Source organism: Falco cherrug, chromosome Z (genome assembly GCF_023634085.1).
Source record: "Falco cherrug isolate bFalChe1 chromosome Z, bFalChe1.pri, whole genome shotgun sequence".
NCBI classification, from domain to species: Eukaryota; Metazoa; Chordata; class Aves; order Falconiformes; family Falconidae; genus Falco; species Falco cherrug.
The window spans coordinates 41047945-41068461 of record NC_073720.1 but is presented as its reverse complement, the minus strand read 5'-3'; the positions used below and the strand labels follow the sequence as shown (position 1 = coordinate 41068461).

Below are 20517 nucleotides of genomic sequence, written 5' to 3'. Positions count from 1 at the left end.
TTTCTTCATTTTCTTAAGAAAAAATGCAAACCCAAAACACTAGTCAACCACTGAAAAGGCAATATGGTATTTTTTAGTTTTTCTTCTAATAATTTTTTCAAGTACACAGTGCGTAAGACCAAATCCCAACCACCTTTATGAACAAAAGGGCCAAGTAAAAGGTAGCTGATTTTAAATCAATGTTTCTTACATAGCAGATTTTCTCTATAGCTCTTATCACAAAAAAAAAAAAAATCCATAATATTACATAGTACTCTGCATTACAACAATGCACTTCTAAAGAATCATTAAACATACACATGTAAGCAATTAAATAGCCAGCACAGGCCAAATTTTAAGTGATCCCTGTATTTTTCATTTCAAAATAGATGTCCAAAGCAATAATACAAAAATCATTGCTCTTTAATAGAGTATTCACACTAAGGAATATAGAAAGCTACTCCTGGATCTAATACATATAAGCTAGAACTGTACAAAAGCCCTTCCTTTTCCCACATTCATTATTTCAATGACTAGGGGATGTCCTGCCTGATGCCAGTGATGATTCCAGTACTGCATAACCACAGAAAATGCAAGGTACATCCAGACTTGACCACTGAAAGTCTGGCATAAGGAACGGCAAACAAACATCACGTGATCTGAGAGACAGAGGAGTGCTAATTATTTCTCTTTGTGACTACTGTGATCTGAAAAAAGATAGAAATGCAGATAAGTCCTGAATTTAGAGATGCTGCAGTGAATTTGATACCCAAAGTAAGTGAGACTGGGCTTCCTTCTCAGCATTCAAAAAACCCAAGACCTCTCTGCAACACAACTGGGGAAAACAGCTGCCTATAAATCAGAACTTTCTATCCACCTACAGGCCAATGAAAGGCAGGACAAAAACAAAGGCTTCTGAACTGATACTATGAATTCACCCAGGAGAAATTATGCAAATGTAAGCTAACCGACACAAGGCCTCAAAAAGTTTGAACAAAGGCTTCCAAAGTCCTCTTACAAAGGACACCAAGTCATCAAGTATGTGTTAGAGAGAAAATGGTCCAAGGCAAGAATGGACAGAGCCTTAGAAAAAAAGTCTGTTAAACCTCTGAAATCAGAGGTTTCTAGGACACCAAGGAGTTGTTGAAGGACAACTGCCATGGAGATAAAAAAGTGATGCTTAAAGCTGTGATTCTCAACATCTTAGGCAGCAGCTGGCACCAGAATCCAAGGTAAGAAAGGCTACAGACAGAAGGGAGGTGATCTGCACTTCTGCACGGATGAAGAAAACATTTATGCAGTATGGGTACTAAAGAAATTTCCTGAAGAAATCCTGCTGAGCTTCTCCTGTCCTTCATTTACAATAGTTTAATACTGAATACAGTCATAGTCTGTGGAAAGATTACTCAGCAAGGTAAACTGCTTTGACTAGAAGTGAGAATCAAGAGCATCATCCTGTACTCCAGTTTCAGTTAATCATCTATGAAGTCTTCTCTAGAAGGAGAGCACAAAATTTCTCAAGCTGTCTGATACAGAGACTTGATGCATGGTTCACTGAGGCTTGTATTTGGTACTTAGGGCACTAGTGATAAAGATGAAAAAGTGGCCTGAGGTTTTGAATATAAAGTTCTTGCTACAAAGTTCCCAGAAAATCAGATTGTACTGTTTTCACAAATGTTGAGTGCTGGGGCGCTTGATTTCAAAGTCTATCTAAAGAAAAGCAAGCCCCTGAAATGCAACTCTAAGGTATTTTTTAAAAAAACAAAACACCTTAACAAACAGTAGGATCCTTTATCTGGTTTTACTCAGCCCACATCTAAAGGGTGCTACTTTAAATTCCTAGGAGACTTAAGCGTAACTGTCAAGACACTAAGCTAGCAGCAGATTTTGCCTCTTAGAAGTCCTTTGAGACCAATTTCAGAGATATGACCTGATAACAATAAGACAGATAAGTTGTGACAGATAGATGGAGGTACAACACAGTTTAGCATCATAGCGACCTGATTTTCAATACTTGGAAATAAATTCAGAGTTAGCTAGGTGATCTTCCAAGATGCTTTTCTAATACTTCAAATACAAGGCTTAAAGCCCAAACAAATTAAAATTCATTTGCTTGCAACCTAATTCTAAGCACTACAGAAATTTATCTTAAAACTCAGGACCAGAAAGTGGTCAGGAATGCAGTATGACATAAACTTTTGTAAGCAGCATGATCACACTGGAGAAAAGAAGAGTAAGACTAGACAGGAAATCAGGAAATTCCCTGGGATCTTTGTCACTTTGCAAAAAGGAGGAGGAGGAAGAAGATAAACCCAGAAGAAACTATATGCTACAAGACAAAAACATGCCAAAATTAAATGAGAACTAAAACAAAACAAAACAAAAAAAACTCTCATGAAAAGCACTCCAACCTAGCCAAACAACTGAGAGGGAAGGACATGAATATGTCTTCTGGTTATGTAGAGGTCTGAATAATGATCATACAAGCATCCAAATGTGAGCGCACATACAGATAACTAGAGGGAAAAATCCCATTTATGGATTCCTGTTCAGAATTTTGGTTTCAAAGCACCCTATCTGTCACTGCAGTGACTGCATTAGTACCATACTTAATATACTCCACACAAAAAAAAAAAAAAATTCAAGCACTGCCATAAAAAATTATTAATGTTCGTTAATTATCAATACAGTATTTCAGATTCTTAGCTTCTCATTCTGCTTACTTTTAGTCACATTGATTATTAATGGAGAAAGACCCCAGATTTCAGAAAATCTATACAGATTTCACTTCAGTCTCCTGGACTGATGGTCAGACACTGCACTGAAAACTAAGCAGTACACTAACCTAGGAAAAACAAGGTTAACAAATTAAGTGGAACTGCTACATTACCTTGCCTAATTGTGATCATCTACTTATATTTACTCTGCTTTTGCTGTATTCCAAATGACACTTGTGAATAGTAACAGGTCAGCATACTACATATACAGGTGTTCAACCTACATAACAGGGTATCAGGAAAGAAAGGAAAAAATAGTCTAGGCTGCTGGGGGGCAGGGAGGAGGCTTGAAGCTTTGGGTATAATTGCTTCCAACTTGATTACCCCATTATCCTTTGATCATATTTTCCACAATAGATCTTTCTCACCCAAAGTGGAAAGAAATTTATCCCAGATCAGTTATTCTGAAGAAGCAGTATATGAAGCTATTTAATATTTGCTTAATTAAAGGCTGAAACTAACAATGCCTTATAAGAACAAACATGAAATACCAGGAAAACAGAAAGACTGTGTGATGCACAATTCAATCACTATAATTCAAATGCATCTGCCTAAAATCTCCACAACCTCATGTTACAGTTCAAGTCACTTAAATGATGAAATTTTACCTCAACTTCTGCTTGTTGCCTTGCTAGAGTGATGTTAAAAATATCCAAGGCCTTTTCAAATTCCTAGAAAGGAGATGAGAAATTATTTTTTGACAATTTCTTTTGATTAGATTTCACAGCTCAGTTTTACAGGGAATCACAGTAAACAACTCTTTCATTGCAACCCAAGTTAATTTGCTCAAGCTGAAAACTTAAAATAAACGTGGAAAAGAAAAAGCACACCAGTAAGTTCTTCACTGCAGTTACTAATTAAAAAAAATTATCTAGTCTCTTTGTTAATAATACTCACAGAGAAAGATACTAATGAAGTTGCAAGTCTGGCCATTATCAATTATTTTAACCTCAGTACTGACTTAGGAACATGTAAACATTTTTTAAGCAAATATCAAAATGAACAATATTTAAGCCTTCAAACAGAAAATGGCTAACCTCCAACAACTTTAAGATTTCTTCATTAGGTTTTTTTGATGTTATCTTTGTTTTATACATCTCTTTATAGTTCTTCACTTGTTTCCTATGGTACCGAATATGTTCCCATGACCACACTCGGAGCTTAGGTTGAACATTTACCTCAAGAATGCCATAAATAACATACTTCCACCTAAAAACAAAGACAAATTAAGTATAGCTTACATCTCATTTGGTATATTGAAAAGACAACTACAGCTATGCAGACTCCCACTAAATACAACTTCAGGTTGTGAAAAAATTAGATTCCTTGTCTAATATTACACTTCTGATCAGTAGAGGAACATAAGGATTTTAATTTTTTTGCATACAAGGTTGACATGTTGCTACTACTTAAAACTAGAAAGTAATTTTGTACAGAAAGTGCCCACAAATATATGGATACATATGTGTGAATAATAAAACACATTCATAAGAAATCAAATCTGCTATCTGTATTGAAAAGGTTTGCCCATTTTTTTATAATAGCTATGTTCCTGTAATAGTATCTAATATAATGGGGTAGCCTTCACTAAAACAGAGTTAGCATATTAAAATAGTATCAGACAAGTTTCTGATAATGGTCTTCAAGACAGCAAAATGCAGGCTTTCAAATATTATGTCCTCACCTCTGGTTTGAGGTCCCTACTAATGGGGGGTTTTAAGCTTAAAAAATTAAAAACTCCTAGATTAAGGGAAAAAAATAAAAAAAGACTGTTTCAGAAGAAAGTTAGTTCTAACCTCCTTAAGTAAGAAACAATCCTTCAGTAATTATTTCAAATTAATAACTAACAAATTATTTTCCAAGTCTGAGGTGGCCTACCATGTCTTTGCATTGTTATGCAATGGAACATCAGGTCTGTACTTCCTATATGGCAGATTTCGAGTCATCATATCAATAGACTCAAGAAGCTCCATAACACTGAAGTACTAAAAAAAAAAAAAAAATAAATCAAACCGAGCATTATTGTCCAATAACAATGTGAATCAAGCTCCTCTTCAAAAAGAAATTTATAAAGAAAAACAAAATGAAGAAGTTAATTGATCCTGTAAGTTTATTATAAAATTTCAGTCTGCTTTTCTTATTATTCTTGCAAACTAACTCTTTTACCACATTACATATAACTTTATAAAAAAAGTTTATACCTGTGGCTTATTGAATTCAACAGTTATATCCTGTAAATTTACATCTAAGTCCATTTTCGGTGATGAAAAGTCCACATCAGATCGAGGATTCATAAGGAGTTTGGCTCTAGCTGAAATTGGGCGGAATACTAAAAAACAGGAAATTATACAAGAAGTGCAATTAAATAATTTAAGACTGTCATAAATTATACATAATATTTTATTTTATCAGCTCTTGTTATCCAGATGGTTCATTTTAAAATGTTAGAATTCAAAACACAAAGACTTCATCAACATAGCTTAAAATATAATCTAATCTCTACTCCATTTCCAGTTTTATCCTGGCAGCATTTGTGGAACAAATATTTCTGGAACCTTTTCACAAATTTTTCTGTATGCAGTATTACATGGCAGGTGTTTTAAAGAATCACAGAATCGTTTGGGTTGGAAGGGACCTTAAAGATCATCTAGTTCCAGCCACCCTGCCACAAGCAGGGACACCTTCCATTAGACCAGGTTGTTCAAATCCCCATCCAACCTGGCCTTGAGCACTTCCACGGATGGGGCATCCAACTTCTCTGGGCAACCTGTGCCAGTGCCCCACCACCCTCACAGTAAAGGATTTCTTCCTTATATCTAATTTAAATCTATCTGCTTTAGGATTATTTTTTTTTTTTGGCTAGGACAAGTCAGTTTCAAACATAGCGCTTATTTCACTATAATTCTTATTCCATAAGAATTTTTTTGTTTAATGTTACTGACGTTTTACACTGTTTGATGAATTATACTCACAACAGTGGAGAAAACCAAACATTCCACATTTCTAAATCCAAGCCCAAGTAAGCATGGAAAAAATAATATGGATCCTACATAAAGCAAAGCACATCACAAGAAAAATATTCAGAGCAGAAATGTTTTAATAGTTCCACAACTTGGCAATACCAGGCATTCAATGCCATGTTTTTCCTTCTGTTTCAGCAGTTGATCCAACAATAAGAATTTGTGTATATTGTATTTTATCATATAAAATTCCTTTGATTTCAACAGCCATACTGATAGACTATCTACATACCAAATATTCTAAATTCACCAAAAGGTTCATATAAAGGGGAAACGGGTATTTTTGCAAGATGAAACCATGCTTACATCAATTTACCTTCATTTCATTTTAAGCCCTGTATTTCTTCTGAACCTTATTTTACTTTTATCTACACATTTTATGTGGCAGCATTTCTATTCATCTTCTCCCTGTATTTAGTTTCCTAAATTTCATTTTTTGTCCTTCCTATGTGTAAGTATTATGTTTGCATTTAGACCAAATGACAGAAGCAGACTTTGTGCTTACTACCTTTCTATCAATGTCTCAATCTAAAAAGAGTTGCTCTAAAAAAGCCAAAATTTTCATTTACCACAGAATATCAGCATGATTTAATTCTTCAAACACTGCATCTCTGAAGGTACTGCTTTTTAAGAGTATAAATCCAGAATCCTGCAATTTTGCATACAAGTATTTTTAACTTCTATGTAAAGACTTAGACAACTGACGATGTTTGACTCTTACAAGAAAGTAAGTTTAAAGCTAGCAACTGAAAAAGATAAGAAAGCAGAAAAAATTATCAAATAGTCCTCTGGCAGTCAGAGACACAAAAAGCTTCCTCTTCCAAGCAAAGGCAGCAAGAAAAATCCATAAAATTAACAATGCCCTTTGTAAACCTGGCTATAGTGAGCTGAGGACTTGCTTCCTAGAAAACAAGCCACTTCAAAGGCCATTCTGCCTTATAAACATTTACTAAACAACCAAGTAAATGCACATGAGAAATAAAACTCATGTATCTTCTGTACAATGAAAAGTAAACCATCGCCATGTCTGAGTAGAGCCAATATAACTTTCAAACTAAAGTACCACCCAGAGCAATAAAACCTGCAATATGGCAATGCTAAAAAAAAAAAATATCAAAATGGTGTTTTCAAATTGTGTGATTACTGTTTCCACCTCTAATGAAAAAAGATACACTTCACACAAGGCAGCTGACATCAAAAACATCAAGCTATTACTCAAATCAGTCCGATTCACAAAACTTACAGGATGCACATACTATTGCTAAACTTCTTAAAATAAGGAACTATATCAATTGATGTGAACAATGAAGATTTACGTATGACATTCCATTAGAATGATACATGACTCAAGACTTTTTTTAATCAAAGTCTTTTTAAGGCTACAGATATGGTACAGTATTCACTGTCAAGAGAGAGAAGTTATTGCTACAGAAGAACTAAACTGCACTCGTTAAGATTTTTGAATAACAGCCAAAGCAGCAGCCTCTGAGAAGCATTAAAATTTAGAAGTATACATGCATATTACAAATCCAAATACAATACCACTTACCAAAATCATAACCTTCTGGAATCACATTGTGGCTGGCAACTCCGTGTTTTAAGTTAACCTATATACACAATGGAGTTAAACATAAGTCACATTTAAATTTCATTCTAAAATTCTAATATTTAAAAAGTTAGCATTTTAGTACAGGTTTCAGATAATCCCTCTGACATACAATAAAATTAAAAATATTCATCTATGTTTTAAACAGAATAAGGCTTCTATTTTTAGCTAATAAAAATCACTGAATAGTAAGATGACTTTATATTGTGTGTAATTTTGTAACTGGTAAAGGACTTTAAAGTTTATCAAATAAGTATTTTACTTTCATCCCATACAAATCTTAACATTTACTATTTTTTTCCTAAAAAAGCTGTTAGTAACAAGACATTTCTCCAGGACAGTGACATAAATGGAAGCAGAACTGAATGTGAAGCATGCTCTACGCTTCAATCTATTAACTGGAATACTAGGTACATTATCTCATGCTTTACTTACTGTTGGAAGAAGGGTTCGCCAGAGTCAAGAAGACACTCAATACGAGTTATGCATCTTGCTCAACTTTATTAGTTTCTAACACTACTTATATAGAACCGATACACATGCATATTCGTAAAGCAGAAATATAATTGGTTAGTAGTCTCTAAATGCGCGCGGTTCTCACACCCCTAATTATCATGACTAAAGTAAGCATTCTATCCATGTAGCTAGTTGTGTTGCTGTGCTTCAGCCTTGTAGTTTGTTACTCCCTATATTCCCATACAGGTCCCTATCCTTCTTGGCCCTGCACCTGCTTTCCCAGCAGCTGTAGCTTGTTACAGCCACGGCCTGTTGGCACGACATAATTACTTGGTCTCAGGATTCACGAATAGCTCAAGGCTACCTTTCTTGTTATCTTCAGCACAGCAACTTCAGTGCAATTCTGATTACAGGCCTATTCTAATACCAGGCCTGGACCGTGCAGATCTTCAGAGATTCTAAGGCCATGCTTCTGCAGCCATTCTTCTACAACTTACCAACGACTCATCACAACCACGATGGTAGAACATCTCTGATTTCACATTCCAGTAAGCAAAAAGGTTATCCAGTCGTACAAGCTGAAAATGCAACAGAACATATATATTTATATCTACAGCTTTTAGATTAATAACTTGGATTTCACAAAGTCTGGGTGAATAATATTCAGAATGTTCTTTTTGGACTACACATCCTTTTATTTTAAAGCCTATATGGTTACACGTTTTCTTGACCCCACTTTGTGGCAGGAACTCTAATTCAGCTTAATTTATTAACAATTCTTTCTTTAGCATATCGTGTATACTGTACCTTGTAGAACAACTTGGCAGTTTCATCATGTAAACATGGATTCCAATTCTTATCTGAGGTCTGAAATGAGAAATAAAGAAAATCATTCCAGTATCTATAATACACCAACATTTTATCATCATTGAAACAAAACAGGAAAAGAGAGGAATAGCATCATAATTGACCCCACTGAAAATACTGGGATGCCACCTTCTGATTTAATATGATTAAGCCATGACATAGAAAATCAGTAAGGCTACTTCCCCCCAACAATAACACATGCATGCGCAGTGACTGGCAGGCTGCACACAAGAAGCAGAAGATTCTTTAAAATTCTGTTTTCACTATTGCAAACTGTTTTCCTTTACACCAGTATTATTTCTAGGCAGGCTTTTTGGAAAGAGATAAACAAAAGACTAGAATTCTTTCATAATTCTGGAAGTAGCATTTTAGTTTGAGCCCAACAGAAACAGCATATGCTATTATACCTTTTTCAATGCTAATAACCATTTCAAGAGCGCATCAGTAAAAATACCAAAGCCTCTGTTCACTAAGCAAAATTGTTCAGGGGAATGGGCTAGCAAAAACCTTTCAGTTCAGTGTGCTAGGAACAAGTATTCATACGACAGCTATTTCATTGAAAAAAGTAACATTTACTTATACATATTTTCTATAAAATGTCTATAAAATTACCAGTTACAAAACTACTGAATCAGAGCAAATTAGCAGAATCTGCATATTGCTACTACTAGGTATTCTTCCAGGAAAAAAAAAGATGTATACAGTCTATGATGATACTATCAGCACTTTAAAGTGGAGCATGCAGATCAAAGAAGTGAGCTCTAGTTTTAAACAAGATGTCATCCTCTTCCCTGTCCTCCTCCTGCCTCCCCAGTGTCAAGTGCAAACTTCCTTTCTTAGGGCTCATGGCAGTTTCCATAAAATATTCATAGATTCTGAACAGCCCAAATCCAGCATAGCCTAGTATCTGTCAACCATGAAGTGCAACAGGCAGAAGAACAAAAATTTCCTCCGAAGGTCTGTTTTAATGGTAGCACTTTATCTTCAATGGCATGCCACCACAATATTTATGCTGGATTTGATAAACCAAGTAGTTACCATTGTGCATTGCTCATACTTACAGGTACACTCACTAAACAGCATGTTACCAGACAGCACAGTAATACACAAAAAGATAACTTAACCTATCAATATACATCAACTTGCTTTTTAAATGAAAAATAAAATTACCTGCAAACTTAGATTCTGAAGAGAAATCCCAAATGACAAGGGGTTATTCCGATTTGTGATCTGATAGAGTAGGGGGGAAATGTCAAAAAATGATTATCTTACGCTCTAAATTTAGATTCCAAAGTAAAGAGCCAACATTATATTTATATATAGCAAAGATCTGACAACTGTATCTTCTTTGTACCCAATCATATGCTTATAAACATCTTCATGCTTTGATACAAGATTTTTACCCATTTTCATTACTATTTTTTTTTATTTTACTTTTTTTTAAGACTATGAAACTTCCAAAACTTTACTAGTAATCTCTTGACATGGAAAGCAACTAGGAGAAAAGAAATCAGACAGGTTCCTAATTTCATGTTACAGTGCACTATCTGTTATGCTGAGATATACAGAAGTACTTACATCATCTTCATAGCGAATATGGATGTTGGAAATTTTCACCTGAAGATTTTTGATGACCTGAGTGACTAGTTTTTCTACAAAAGTGTCTTGTTTCTCTTCTTTTACTTTATCTAAGTTAAAGGAAAATAATTTAATATTTTGTTTGCATTGAAGTATTTTTAAAACTATACTTGAGAAAACAGTAACATAATGAAGATTGTACTATAGATATTTAAACTTTCTATTACATTGTACTCTAGTCTTATAAAAACATGTCCTTTCAGTATAATCTATAACATTTCTATACTTAGACTAGGTGACTTCAACTTTATTGACTGCTTCATTAAGGATCAAGATGTTCAGAAGTATGACTTGCACCTACTGATACTCACGGTAGCCAATACATATTTCTTGAAAGTACCAGAAGTTGAATTTAACATGTTAAGACTTAACATGTATCAAAGAACATATTAAACAGGATCTTTTAAAAAGTCTAACCATAAAAATTGTTTGCTACTGGAAACAAAGTTAAATTGCTTCTTATGAAAGAAGAGGAAACAACATCCCCCAACGCATGACCCAAACAAGCAATATTTCAAAAGCCTTGTTTATATCAGATCATGTCAGTGCTTGAACCTTCTTATTTTCAGGATGCCTGCTCTGCAATATTGATGCTAAATCTGTAACTATTAGGTTTAAGTATCAAGAGGAAAACAGGAATCTAAAACACTTAAAGTGACAATTGCAACATCTTTCTTGATTAAAATAAGTAACATCACTTTCATTAGCTTTTCTGACTCCTACCTTGGTCAGCTATTTTCTGCTTTGCTTCCTCTATTCTTTGCAATTCCCTTTGTCTTGCTTCCAAGAGCTGCCTGGCTTCTTTTTCAGAATCATATTTTATGCCTAAATAAACAATATAAAAAGGTATGATACAAAAAACCTTACACATTTTTGGAAGATGCTGTTTCAAAAGCAGTAATTTTCACATTTTGTTAATAGTTATGGAACAGAAAAAAATTAGGTGACTAAATGTAAACTGCTGAAAGACACCCCATTCCAATCATCTAACTATGTACATGCTAGGAGTATTTACTAAAAATAAAGCTCCCAAAACCAGTATCAACCCATTCTGGGTACTTCTGAAATACCACCAGTCTATATTCACTTTTTTCTCCACATTAACTTACTGGCTGTGGGCACAATAAGCAAATAAACTCCATCAAGAACTGCCTCAACAGGTTGAGTATAAAGGTTTTGCCATGGAATCTGTAGGTTAAGTTGACCTACAAACACAAAAGAAAAAGGTTGAGGTATACAGTTAAATAGCTGACTGGGAGAAAAAAACCCCAAACATCAGAAATACAATCAACATCAACCACAAAATCTCTCAACAATTGTTACAATGAACAGAAAAAATAGTGCATCTGAGGCACATGTTCTTTGGGTTGTTTGTTTCACACAGCACATAAATGAACATGAGGCAAGCAGAACTATTAAGTCTACAGGGCTTCTCCTTACCCCCTTGAATTATATGCCTTCTTCCTAATATCAACCTCTCCCTCCTTGTAAATCCACTACAGCACCCTCATAAACAAGAAAAGCATGGGCTGCTCACATGTGATCAGTCAGCTAAATACCCACAAAACCAGAATTTTTGAAATACACACTTTTCTTCTTCTATGGAAGACAGTCTTAAAAGTAGTGTGTATGTCTTGTGAACATGAGGATCCTGAGATTACAGTGTATCTCATTCTTCACAGAAGCGCCAGTCTTAATAAACTATTAAGTCATTCACAGGAAAAATATATATACTTTCAGGGTAGATCTAAGCAAAACATAATGGCTTTAGACTTTGCTTTAAGAATCCACTAACTTAAAAGACAATCAACTTGCAATGAAAAAACTTTTCATAGTAACAAAAACAGGGAAGCAGGATAGGAAGGGAAGTGGAAGGCAAAATAACATGGAGTCTTGCTAAGACAGGGGATGAGATCCAGTCCTGCTCATGTGCTCATCTTTGTTGTGTTAGGTTCTCTTCTCACTCACATTGAAGTGATTAGACAATGCTCTAGTATATTTTAACTTTACCATCTGAACTCAAGAAAAGGAGCTTCAAACAGGTTTTTTTTAGGAGACAAACTTCAGACTGTACAAAGTATGCAAATCAAGGAAACTAGGAAGATTACTTGCTCAGGATGCCTAGAGCCACCTGCAAGGAAAAGCAGTATGTTTAACTCCTGCACAGGTGTCTGATAAAATGTAACTTACCAATATGTCCTGCTTTAACTTTGAATGGCACATCCAGCTGACTCTGAAAGAAAGTATTTTAGAAGATTTAAGCTCATTTTAGCAACTCGTGAAATATTCCCATATAGGAAAAAGATAATGATAACCTTAACAACAAATCTAGCTTTCAACCACTGAAAAAAACCCGTTCAATATAATGGAATAAGCAAGCATCTGGTTACTGATTTAGACTGTTAAGCCATGCTAGGCTAAATACATTCCCAAGAGCAAGTTTCTAGCTTCATGAGCTATAGAAAAAACAAAGGTCTTTCAGTATTGCTTTTGACCTAAACATATTCTTTCAGTAATGCTGAGTTTTGGTTTTGAGGAGAAAACACTAAATAAGACCAGCATACAAATTCACCTTTAAATTTAATCGCAAATTAATTAGACTAGCACACAAGTTCAGAGAAAAAACCAGCAAATTTTCATTTAAATGATAGTGTATTTTAAAATAAGAACCAAAAAAATCACGTACAACCCAAAACATCATTCAAGAATCATTTCTGCTAGCATTTTATTTTTATTTTCAGTAACTTACCAGTGCATTTTCTTTTATTTCAAGATTCTTCAGTGCTACAGCTCCTAAAAGCAAAGTAGTCAGTAAGTAAAACTACAATGAGCAAAGTAATTGTGATGCACACTAAACATCCTGAAGTCTGAGTAAGTGGTCCCTGACCTGTGGTTCTTCAACTCTCTGCTGTGAAAGATACCCAAAACCTACACCCCAAATATCCATGAAATATGATTAAGAGCACATTGTTCATTCATGCTACAAAATTATATCTTAGATTTTTCTCATGGAGCTTGCGTGTCCATGGAAAAGAACCTAAGATTCCTCAAAGTGTTGGAAATTACTGTCACGTTTTGTAAGGAGCCACTCTGAAATTAGAAGTTTGCTTCTTTTTCCTCAACCATCTGCTTCCTGTGCTTGTTGGAAATCCAGCAACATTAAATTTTGAGTGAATTTTTAGCCTTCAAAAGATCTTAAGATTTGCAAGTTATATTTATAGGCTTATAGAAGTTCACAGGAAGATTTCAGTAAATCTAATTTTAAAATGTCTTAAAACAATAAATTCAGTACCCTGTAAACACAGAAAATTTGAATTGCAAGATCCATTTTTACAGCACACTTGCCATCAGACACTTGCATCAGACACAAAGGAACACTGGAAGGGGCCAGGAAACTCATAACTTAAAAACATGCACATCGTCTGAAGCAATGTCTTCTGCAAATTCTAGAAGGATGGAACACCTGCAACAGTTACCTCTGAATTACTTGTAGTGTTAATACATGCACATAGAACAGACACTTGATATAGCTGATTAGGGACATAAATGAGATTCAGGAAACCAGAAGGAGATTACAGGCCTGGAAAAGAATACAACTTGAGACTGCAAATGAAGATTTGATTGACCCAGTAATGTCTTCCTTTTGGGGACACAAGTTAGAAATGGCCAAACATATGGGGAGACAGAAGCTTCAACTGCAAGAAATATTCTTGCAACTAGATAGTGCTAATGGCATTAGACTACTGTTCAAAGTACTGCTGATTTTGGGAAACAGAACCCTGATCTCAAAAATGTATTCATTAAAACAGTTGGCTCAAGTTATTGAACCACTGTGGAAGAAGTGATCAGGTAAACTAATCCATCCATCTTGTACTTGCAAAATACTTACAGTCTTTAAAGATTTAATTTATGCATTATAATGATCTATTATCGGTTTCCAGTAAAAGTCTACACATCTGACATGTGCCACCAGACTCTCCAGAGAAATAGTACATGCAGAAGGATGCCTTTTGAGAGCTGGTCGTTCTGATTCTAAGCTTTATAATATACACATATTGACAGGAGCATTAGAAAAGGAAAATAAAAAAAAAAAAGGTTCAAAGAAAGCATTCCCAGAAGTGGTCTGTAACTACAACTAGTCTACATAGTCTTCGTAGGTAATAACCAGGTGATATTTTTTTATATATCATTGGGTTCGATTCTACTCTAATTTTTTTCCCTGATAAAGCTGACCCTGCACAGACCATTTTAACACTCATTAGAAAAAGCTCCATTATGTGACACACACAAAAAAAAAGCTTTTGCTTCTCCAAGACACCACTAATGGTAAAAACGTTCATAGGCAAACTCTAAGACTACATGACACATGGAACAGCTCAAGTTGAGTTTAGTTTCTTTACTTCCATTATTGACATTACCTCTCATTTATCAAGGTTTTGGCTCATGCCACATTTCAGGTTAGGCACAGTAACTTAAACTGCAATAATTTGGCAAGCGTAATGCTTCTGAAAAAGTACTGCGAAGTAAGCAAGGATTATTATCTCAAGCACTTTCAAACAGTATTTTGTAATAGAGGCCTACAGCTCGTTTTATCTGAGCACATCATAGTGGCAGAGAATGAACACAGGATTGATACTGTTTCAAACAAGCAGGCTTTGACAATTCTACATGAAATATTGGGAAGTGGGGTAAAAAATTCTTTAACATTTTTCCTATACTTATGATTTTACAATTAGTAAGTTTAAAGGTTTCAGTGAAAATCATTAGAAGAGCTAGAAATCAGTAAAACTTCAATTATCTCAATTTTAGCATAAAATTACTGGAACACATTCACTAAAATACCAGTTTACTTACGAAAACCTTGACTGAGAGTCTGACCATAGTGAATGTTAAGCCCTTATGTTTTATATATTTATGCAGCCTTTCTTCTTCCTACACTTGAGAGAGACTGCAAGAGAGAGATCGCAAATAGTTCTGTTTACTTGCAGGAATGTTCAAAGTTACCACACCTCAGCTGGCAACCAATTTTAACACTCAAGATTCGAAATGCAGTAGCTGACCATGTCAACATTCTCTTTCATTGCCAACATTTAGTCTCTATCACACTCAGCTGCTTCGCTTGCACTCCAAGTGCAATTGCACTGTATCCTGACTGTTCTACTGGGGTGGGGGAAGACCTTACAAACAGAAGCAGAAAAATCAGGGAACAAAAGGCCTGTTACAGATCATAACAGCTACTGAATTGTACCATCTTGGAGCACTGCCGATGGCTTTTAATTGCAAGAATTTCAAAATACATCAAAAATTGGTTGTTTGGTTCTGTTGGGGTTTTGGGGTTGTTGTTTTCCCCCACTGCTGCAGGCAATTGGATGTTTTGTTTTGACAACAGCAATGCATCCAGACAAAACCCCATCTGATGGGTTAAGAATTGCCCAACTAAGCAACCATGATTATATATAGTATATACAAGTAACTGGAGTTGTATAAATATCTACGTTGAAACTTGCAGGCTAACAGCCAAAAAACAACAATAAAAGCCAGAACATTTATAAATACTTATAGCACAGTCTAGGTTTTATTTCAGCTATATTACAAAGCAAATTCTTAGTTTTATAGATCTCTGGACATCGTAAATGATTCATCAAAATCAAACATTTGTCAAAATTCTAGAAAGGTTTATAGTTTTAGGTTTAGATACTCAAAATCACTTCATGAATTTGAATGCATGAACCAGTATCTACTACCAAGAAAGCTTGCAAGAAGAGAGCTAGAAAATAAGAAAACACTCAGTAAGTCATTTCACCAAAGAGGCCTAAATGAAATTGTGTTAAGGATGTCAACAGAAGCTAAAGAGGGGGAAGAAAATTAAACCACATAAAAATCCTGCAGATTTAACCTGTGTATTAATCACATCTCTGTAAATAAGTATGGAGGGAAGGGAGGTGGGCACCGGGAAGGCAGCTGAGATGAATGAAAATATCTCAGCTGGTATCTGACCAGTATCCAATACTCCTCCTTACATATTTTAACAGAATTTATGGTTTTTAGCAACAGCACTGCCAGCTTGTGACCACCTTTGATCACTTTTATAGAAACTGCTGCTTTTGCCAGTCATTTCCCACTTGTGTTTGTGCTGTTAATTACTCCTGTTTAAGCATGTTTTCTAGAGGCAAACTGTAAGTCTCTGAGGATCCGATGCTGCCAAATACCTCTTCTATTGACATCTATTGTGAAATAGGTCATGACAGGCAGCAGAAACTTCACCCCTCAGTCAATTCAAATTACTAATATGTTAAGGGGGGGGGGTGGGGGGGTGGGGGTGCTGCTGCATCTGCTATACCTAAACAAGGCAAGGCATGCAAAAGTAGTCATCTTCTATTATAAAATAGGTTAGATGGAAAAAAAAGTTAAAAGTGCTTGTGTGCTGAGAAACTTTTGTCAATTACCTGCCTGTATCATCTCTACAAATGTAGCTGCCCCAGTAAGAGACACCAGCTAGCCAATTAATTTGTGTTAAATAAGTTATGCTTGAGACTGTCTAACAAGTAAATGTGCAGAGTCAACAGAGAATTAAGTATTTTAAAGGGCTGTACTGAGGGTCTGACCAAGACAATGAATTAAAAGTTATTTAGACCCACTCAAAAGAAAATAGTTGCCACATGGACTCTGGTCAAACTGTTCAGTCTCTCATACTGTTTGGAAATCTCAGTGGCACTTCTCAGAAACAACTGTCAACACCTCACATTGCTTCAGGCATTTCTTCAGGTACTGAAATACAACTTTGTTAGGTCTACAGCACTCAAAGACATCTAACTTACCTAAATACTTCTCTTACCTGTTTATCTAAGCCTAGTACTTACATATTTGTTAACGCAGCTCATTGGAAATATCTTTTAAAGTGAAGACCGGAACAGGAAGAGATTTAAAACACCATTCTTCCTAGCATTAGCCATCCAATCTCTTTCCTTGATGGCTGCCTAACACAGTAGCTTTCTGTTCTGCTTTACACTACAGAGTTTTAAAGGAATAAAATTTCCTTCCCAGTTACATTCTTTCCTAAGCCCTGGCCATTTCAATAGTAGTCTTACATGTTCAAATTACCTTTCTCACGTGTACAGATTGTCCTACATTCTCCTTTATGCACTGCCTTTTGTATTTCAGGTCATTCAGTTCTTGCAGCTTTCAGCCATGAGTATGTTTTTCAGCCATCGCATTTTTCTTTAGTGTTGAGACAATCTGCATTTTTACCCTTCAATCTGTGGATTTTCTTAAGCGGCAGGCAGGGCAACAACATTTTAACACATTTTTGCAGTTACTACTGTGTTCATGTATGTTGTTTGGAGCCAAATCATCAAAACTTTACTACAGATTGAATCTGGAGACCTTCAATGGCATGCTGAATTCTCATTTCGGTTTTGCATAATGAGAATGTTAGCCATGTTCATTAAAAGTCATTAACAAAGCTCCCAAATTTACAGAAGCTGAAACTACACAAAGTTTTTACACATATATCCACAATCTACTAATAGGTTACCAGTCTTAATTTAAATAGGCTAGCTATAAACGATCAGGTCATAACTTGTTCCATACAGCATCAAAAAAAAAAACCAACTCACTTGAGTACTCAGTCATTCAGAAGTAAAAAAAAATTCAGGTTTTTTTTTTTAAAAGTGAGAGCTCTAATGTGCACCTAACCTGGTAAGAGTTTTGCCTCACAGAAGCGTAAGCTGCCAAGAGTAACCCTCAGCAATCTACAGAGCTGGAAAAAACAAGTTTTTACCTTTCTGTAATGTATAAACATTGGCCAAAACATTTACAGAATTTTCCCTATTTTACTTTAAATATTTTCCTTGGCTTCCCTGAACAGAAAGAAGAAACTATGATAACTGAAGAACTTGTTAAGGACACAAAACAAACAATTAGTTTGACATACTTCTGCTGACAGACACGCTAAAATCAATCTTTTCACATAAGCTGCACACATAAAATCTGTAATAAATATGCTATATTGAGCCTTCTACAGATCAAGGACTACTCTTTCTCTTCAGCACTTACACGTGCTGTTGCAGTGTTAGGGCTTCACACAAGAGAGTGAACTTTGCAAGGATCCTACAAACGCCTTGTCTAACTGAAGGAAAACTACTGCAGAGATGAATCAAATAAGGACGCCATTTCAGAAAACAGAATCACGAAAGAAAAACGTCCAAGATGCAAAACAAAAAACTCCAGGAGAAGCTTCCAAAATCTGATTCATAAATGTGAGTACCCAAGAATGGAATTATAGGTAGGGAATACCTCGAGACTGCACCACACTTGCAGACACACGAATGCACACATCAGAAAACCCTGCATCTCTTTTTTTCTTTTGCTGATGCTGCAGAAATCCGGAATGCATACGCAAAACTGAACCAGGAGTTGTCACTGCACACCTATCTGTTAATTGCACGTGTCTTACTCTTCTGCTGCTGCCTCGCTTTGCCCAGACATACCGGAAAGAGACCTTCGTCACCACCTTCTTGTGCATACGTTACTAAAGAGATCTCAACAGGGCACGTTCACACAGCACACTTCAGAACTGACACTGACCATTACCTACCCCGCCTAGCACAGTTGGTCACAGCCTTTGCAAACGCCTAAGACCGTTTCTATTCCTCGTCCTTTAACTTTAAAAATGACAAGTTATTCCAGGCTACGAAAAAGAAACGGCATGTCACTGCTGTTTGCAGGGAGGCTGCTAACTTCCTCCGCACACTGCCGGCAACTTCAACGCTATCGAGACCCCGCTCCCGATTTCGGGGTAGGGTTCCAGCCCGCCCGCCTCGGGCCAGGCGCCGGCGCGGCCCGCCCAGCCCTCCGCAAACGGACCGCGCGGGTCCCGACACCCGCAAGCGCCCAGCCGAGGGGCGCCCCCAGCCAGGGCAAGACAGCATCATCAGCTCCAGAAGAAAACGTAAAGCCCCACCAGGCATTCGCGCACCTGAAGCACTCTGGCCGGGTTTTATCTGTCCCTCGCTTTGCGGCTCCTCCCGGCCCCGCGGACGCCTCCCGCCCCGCCGCCCCCGCTGCCGCAGCCGGCTGCTCCACGCCCCCCGCGGACGCCGCCTCCCCAGCCCTCCCGCCCTCACGACTATTTTTAAGCTGCCGGGCTGCCCAGCAGGCGGAGCGGCGGCAGAGCTGCGGGCAGGCAGCCCAGCGCGGCGGCGGGCGCGGCCCGACCCGGGCCGGAGGGACAGCGCCCCGGCCGCCCCCTTCGCGCGGGCCGCAGGGCGGCCCCGGGCCCGGCAGGGCGGGAAGCGCCGCGGGGTGCTGAGGGCGGCGTGCGGGCGGGCAGGCAGACCGGCTGGGCCGGGCGGCGCGGCCCCCCGCGGCGCGGCAGCCCCGTACCTCCCCAGATGCCCAGCTTCAGCTGGGAGCTGTCCAGGTTCACCACGTAGTCACCGAGAAAACGGTTCAGGACGTCCACGACCAGCGACTCAAACACCATCCTGCCCCGTCGCCGCCCCGGCAGCGGGGACAGCGGCTGTAACAGCGCCGCCGCGCCCCCGGCTCCGTCTTCCGACCCTGCCTGGCCGCGGCCCCGCCCCGCCCCCCACACGCACGCTGCGGCGCCCCGCCCCGCGGCGCGGCCCGAGGGGGCGGGCCCCGGCCACCCCGCCGCCTCCGCCCCGCCCTCCTCCCGCCGGCTGTCCAAACGCGGCGCCCCCAACGCCGCGCTGTGCGCATGCGCCATGGGCCGCGTCCCTGCGCGCAGGCGCCGTGTGGCTGCCTGGTGCGGCTGCGCACGCGGGGCGGGAGGGGCGCGGGCTCTTTGCGTGCCTCCCACTGTTGCCGGGGCCGTCTCGTACGAATTCCGAGGCGAACACGAGGTTTTCAGACGGGCAGAGGACTTTTGTTTGTTTTTAAGATAGCGGTTATCTTGTCCGAGGAGTTTTAAGCGTAGTAGACATAACGATGTTTTGAATAAGTGTTTTCACCAGGCTCGGCGAGTGTAGAAATTACTACACCTCTCAGCTATTTGAAAGTGGCAGAACTGGTATTATTAGCTTAGTGACTAAGCCAAGTTGAACTTAAGATACTTCTCCAAAGAGCTTGGCGTTCATGCTGTCATGTTTTCTGGCTCGAGGAGCTGCTGAATCAAGCTGAAAGATCTGGGTCACATTTGCCCTGAGTGACT

The 20517-nt window shown here is 37.9% G+C and overlaps 1 protein-coding gene across 3 annotated transcripts in view; it reads right to left on the bottom strand.

Moving 5' to 3' along the window:
- The window catches only part of VPS13A (vacuolar protein sorting 13 homolog A), a 112591-nt gene extending 92679 nt beyond the window's left edge, over positions 1-19912 (bottom strand). For all 3 annotated transcript variants that reach the window (XM_055698571.1, XM_055698573.1, XM_055698572.1), the window contains exons 1-14: positions 19728-19912; positions 13093-13136; positions 12534-12576; positions 11453-11548; positions 11067-11168; positions 10284-10393; positions 9876-9935; positions 8646-8705; positions 8336-8416; positions 7326-7383; positions 4958-5085; positions 4635-4741; positions 3794-3965; positions 3365-3427 (exon numbers count right to left, since the gene is read on the bottom strand). In XM_055698571.1, coding sequence (XP_055554546.1) covers positions 3365-3427; positions 3794-3965; positions 4635-4741; positions 4958-5085; positions 7326-7383; positions 8336-8416; positions 8646-8705; positions 9876-9935; positions 10284-10393; positions 11067-11168; positions 11453-11548; positions 12534-12576; positions 13093-13136; positions 19728-19827 — 1224 coding nt within the window. In that variant the 5' untranslated portion in view covers positions 19828-19912. The remainder of the gene's footprint in view (positions 1-3364; positions 3428-3793; positions 3966-4634; positions 4742-4957; positions 5086-7325; positions 7384-8335; positions 8417-8645; positions 8706-9875; positions 9936-10283; positions 10394-11066; positions 11169-11452; positions 11549-12533; positions 12577-13092; positions 13137-19727) is intronic.
- Between the last annotated feature and the right edge of the window lie 605 nt (positions 19913-20517).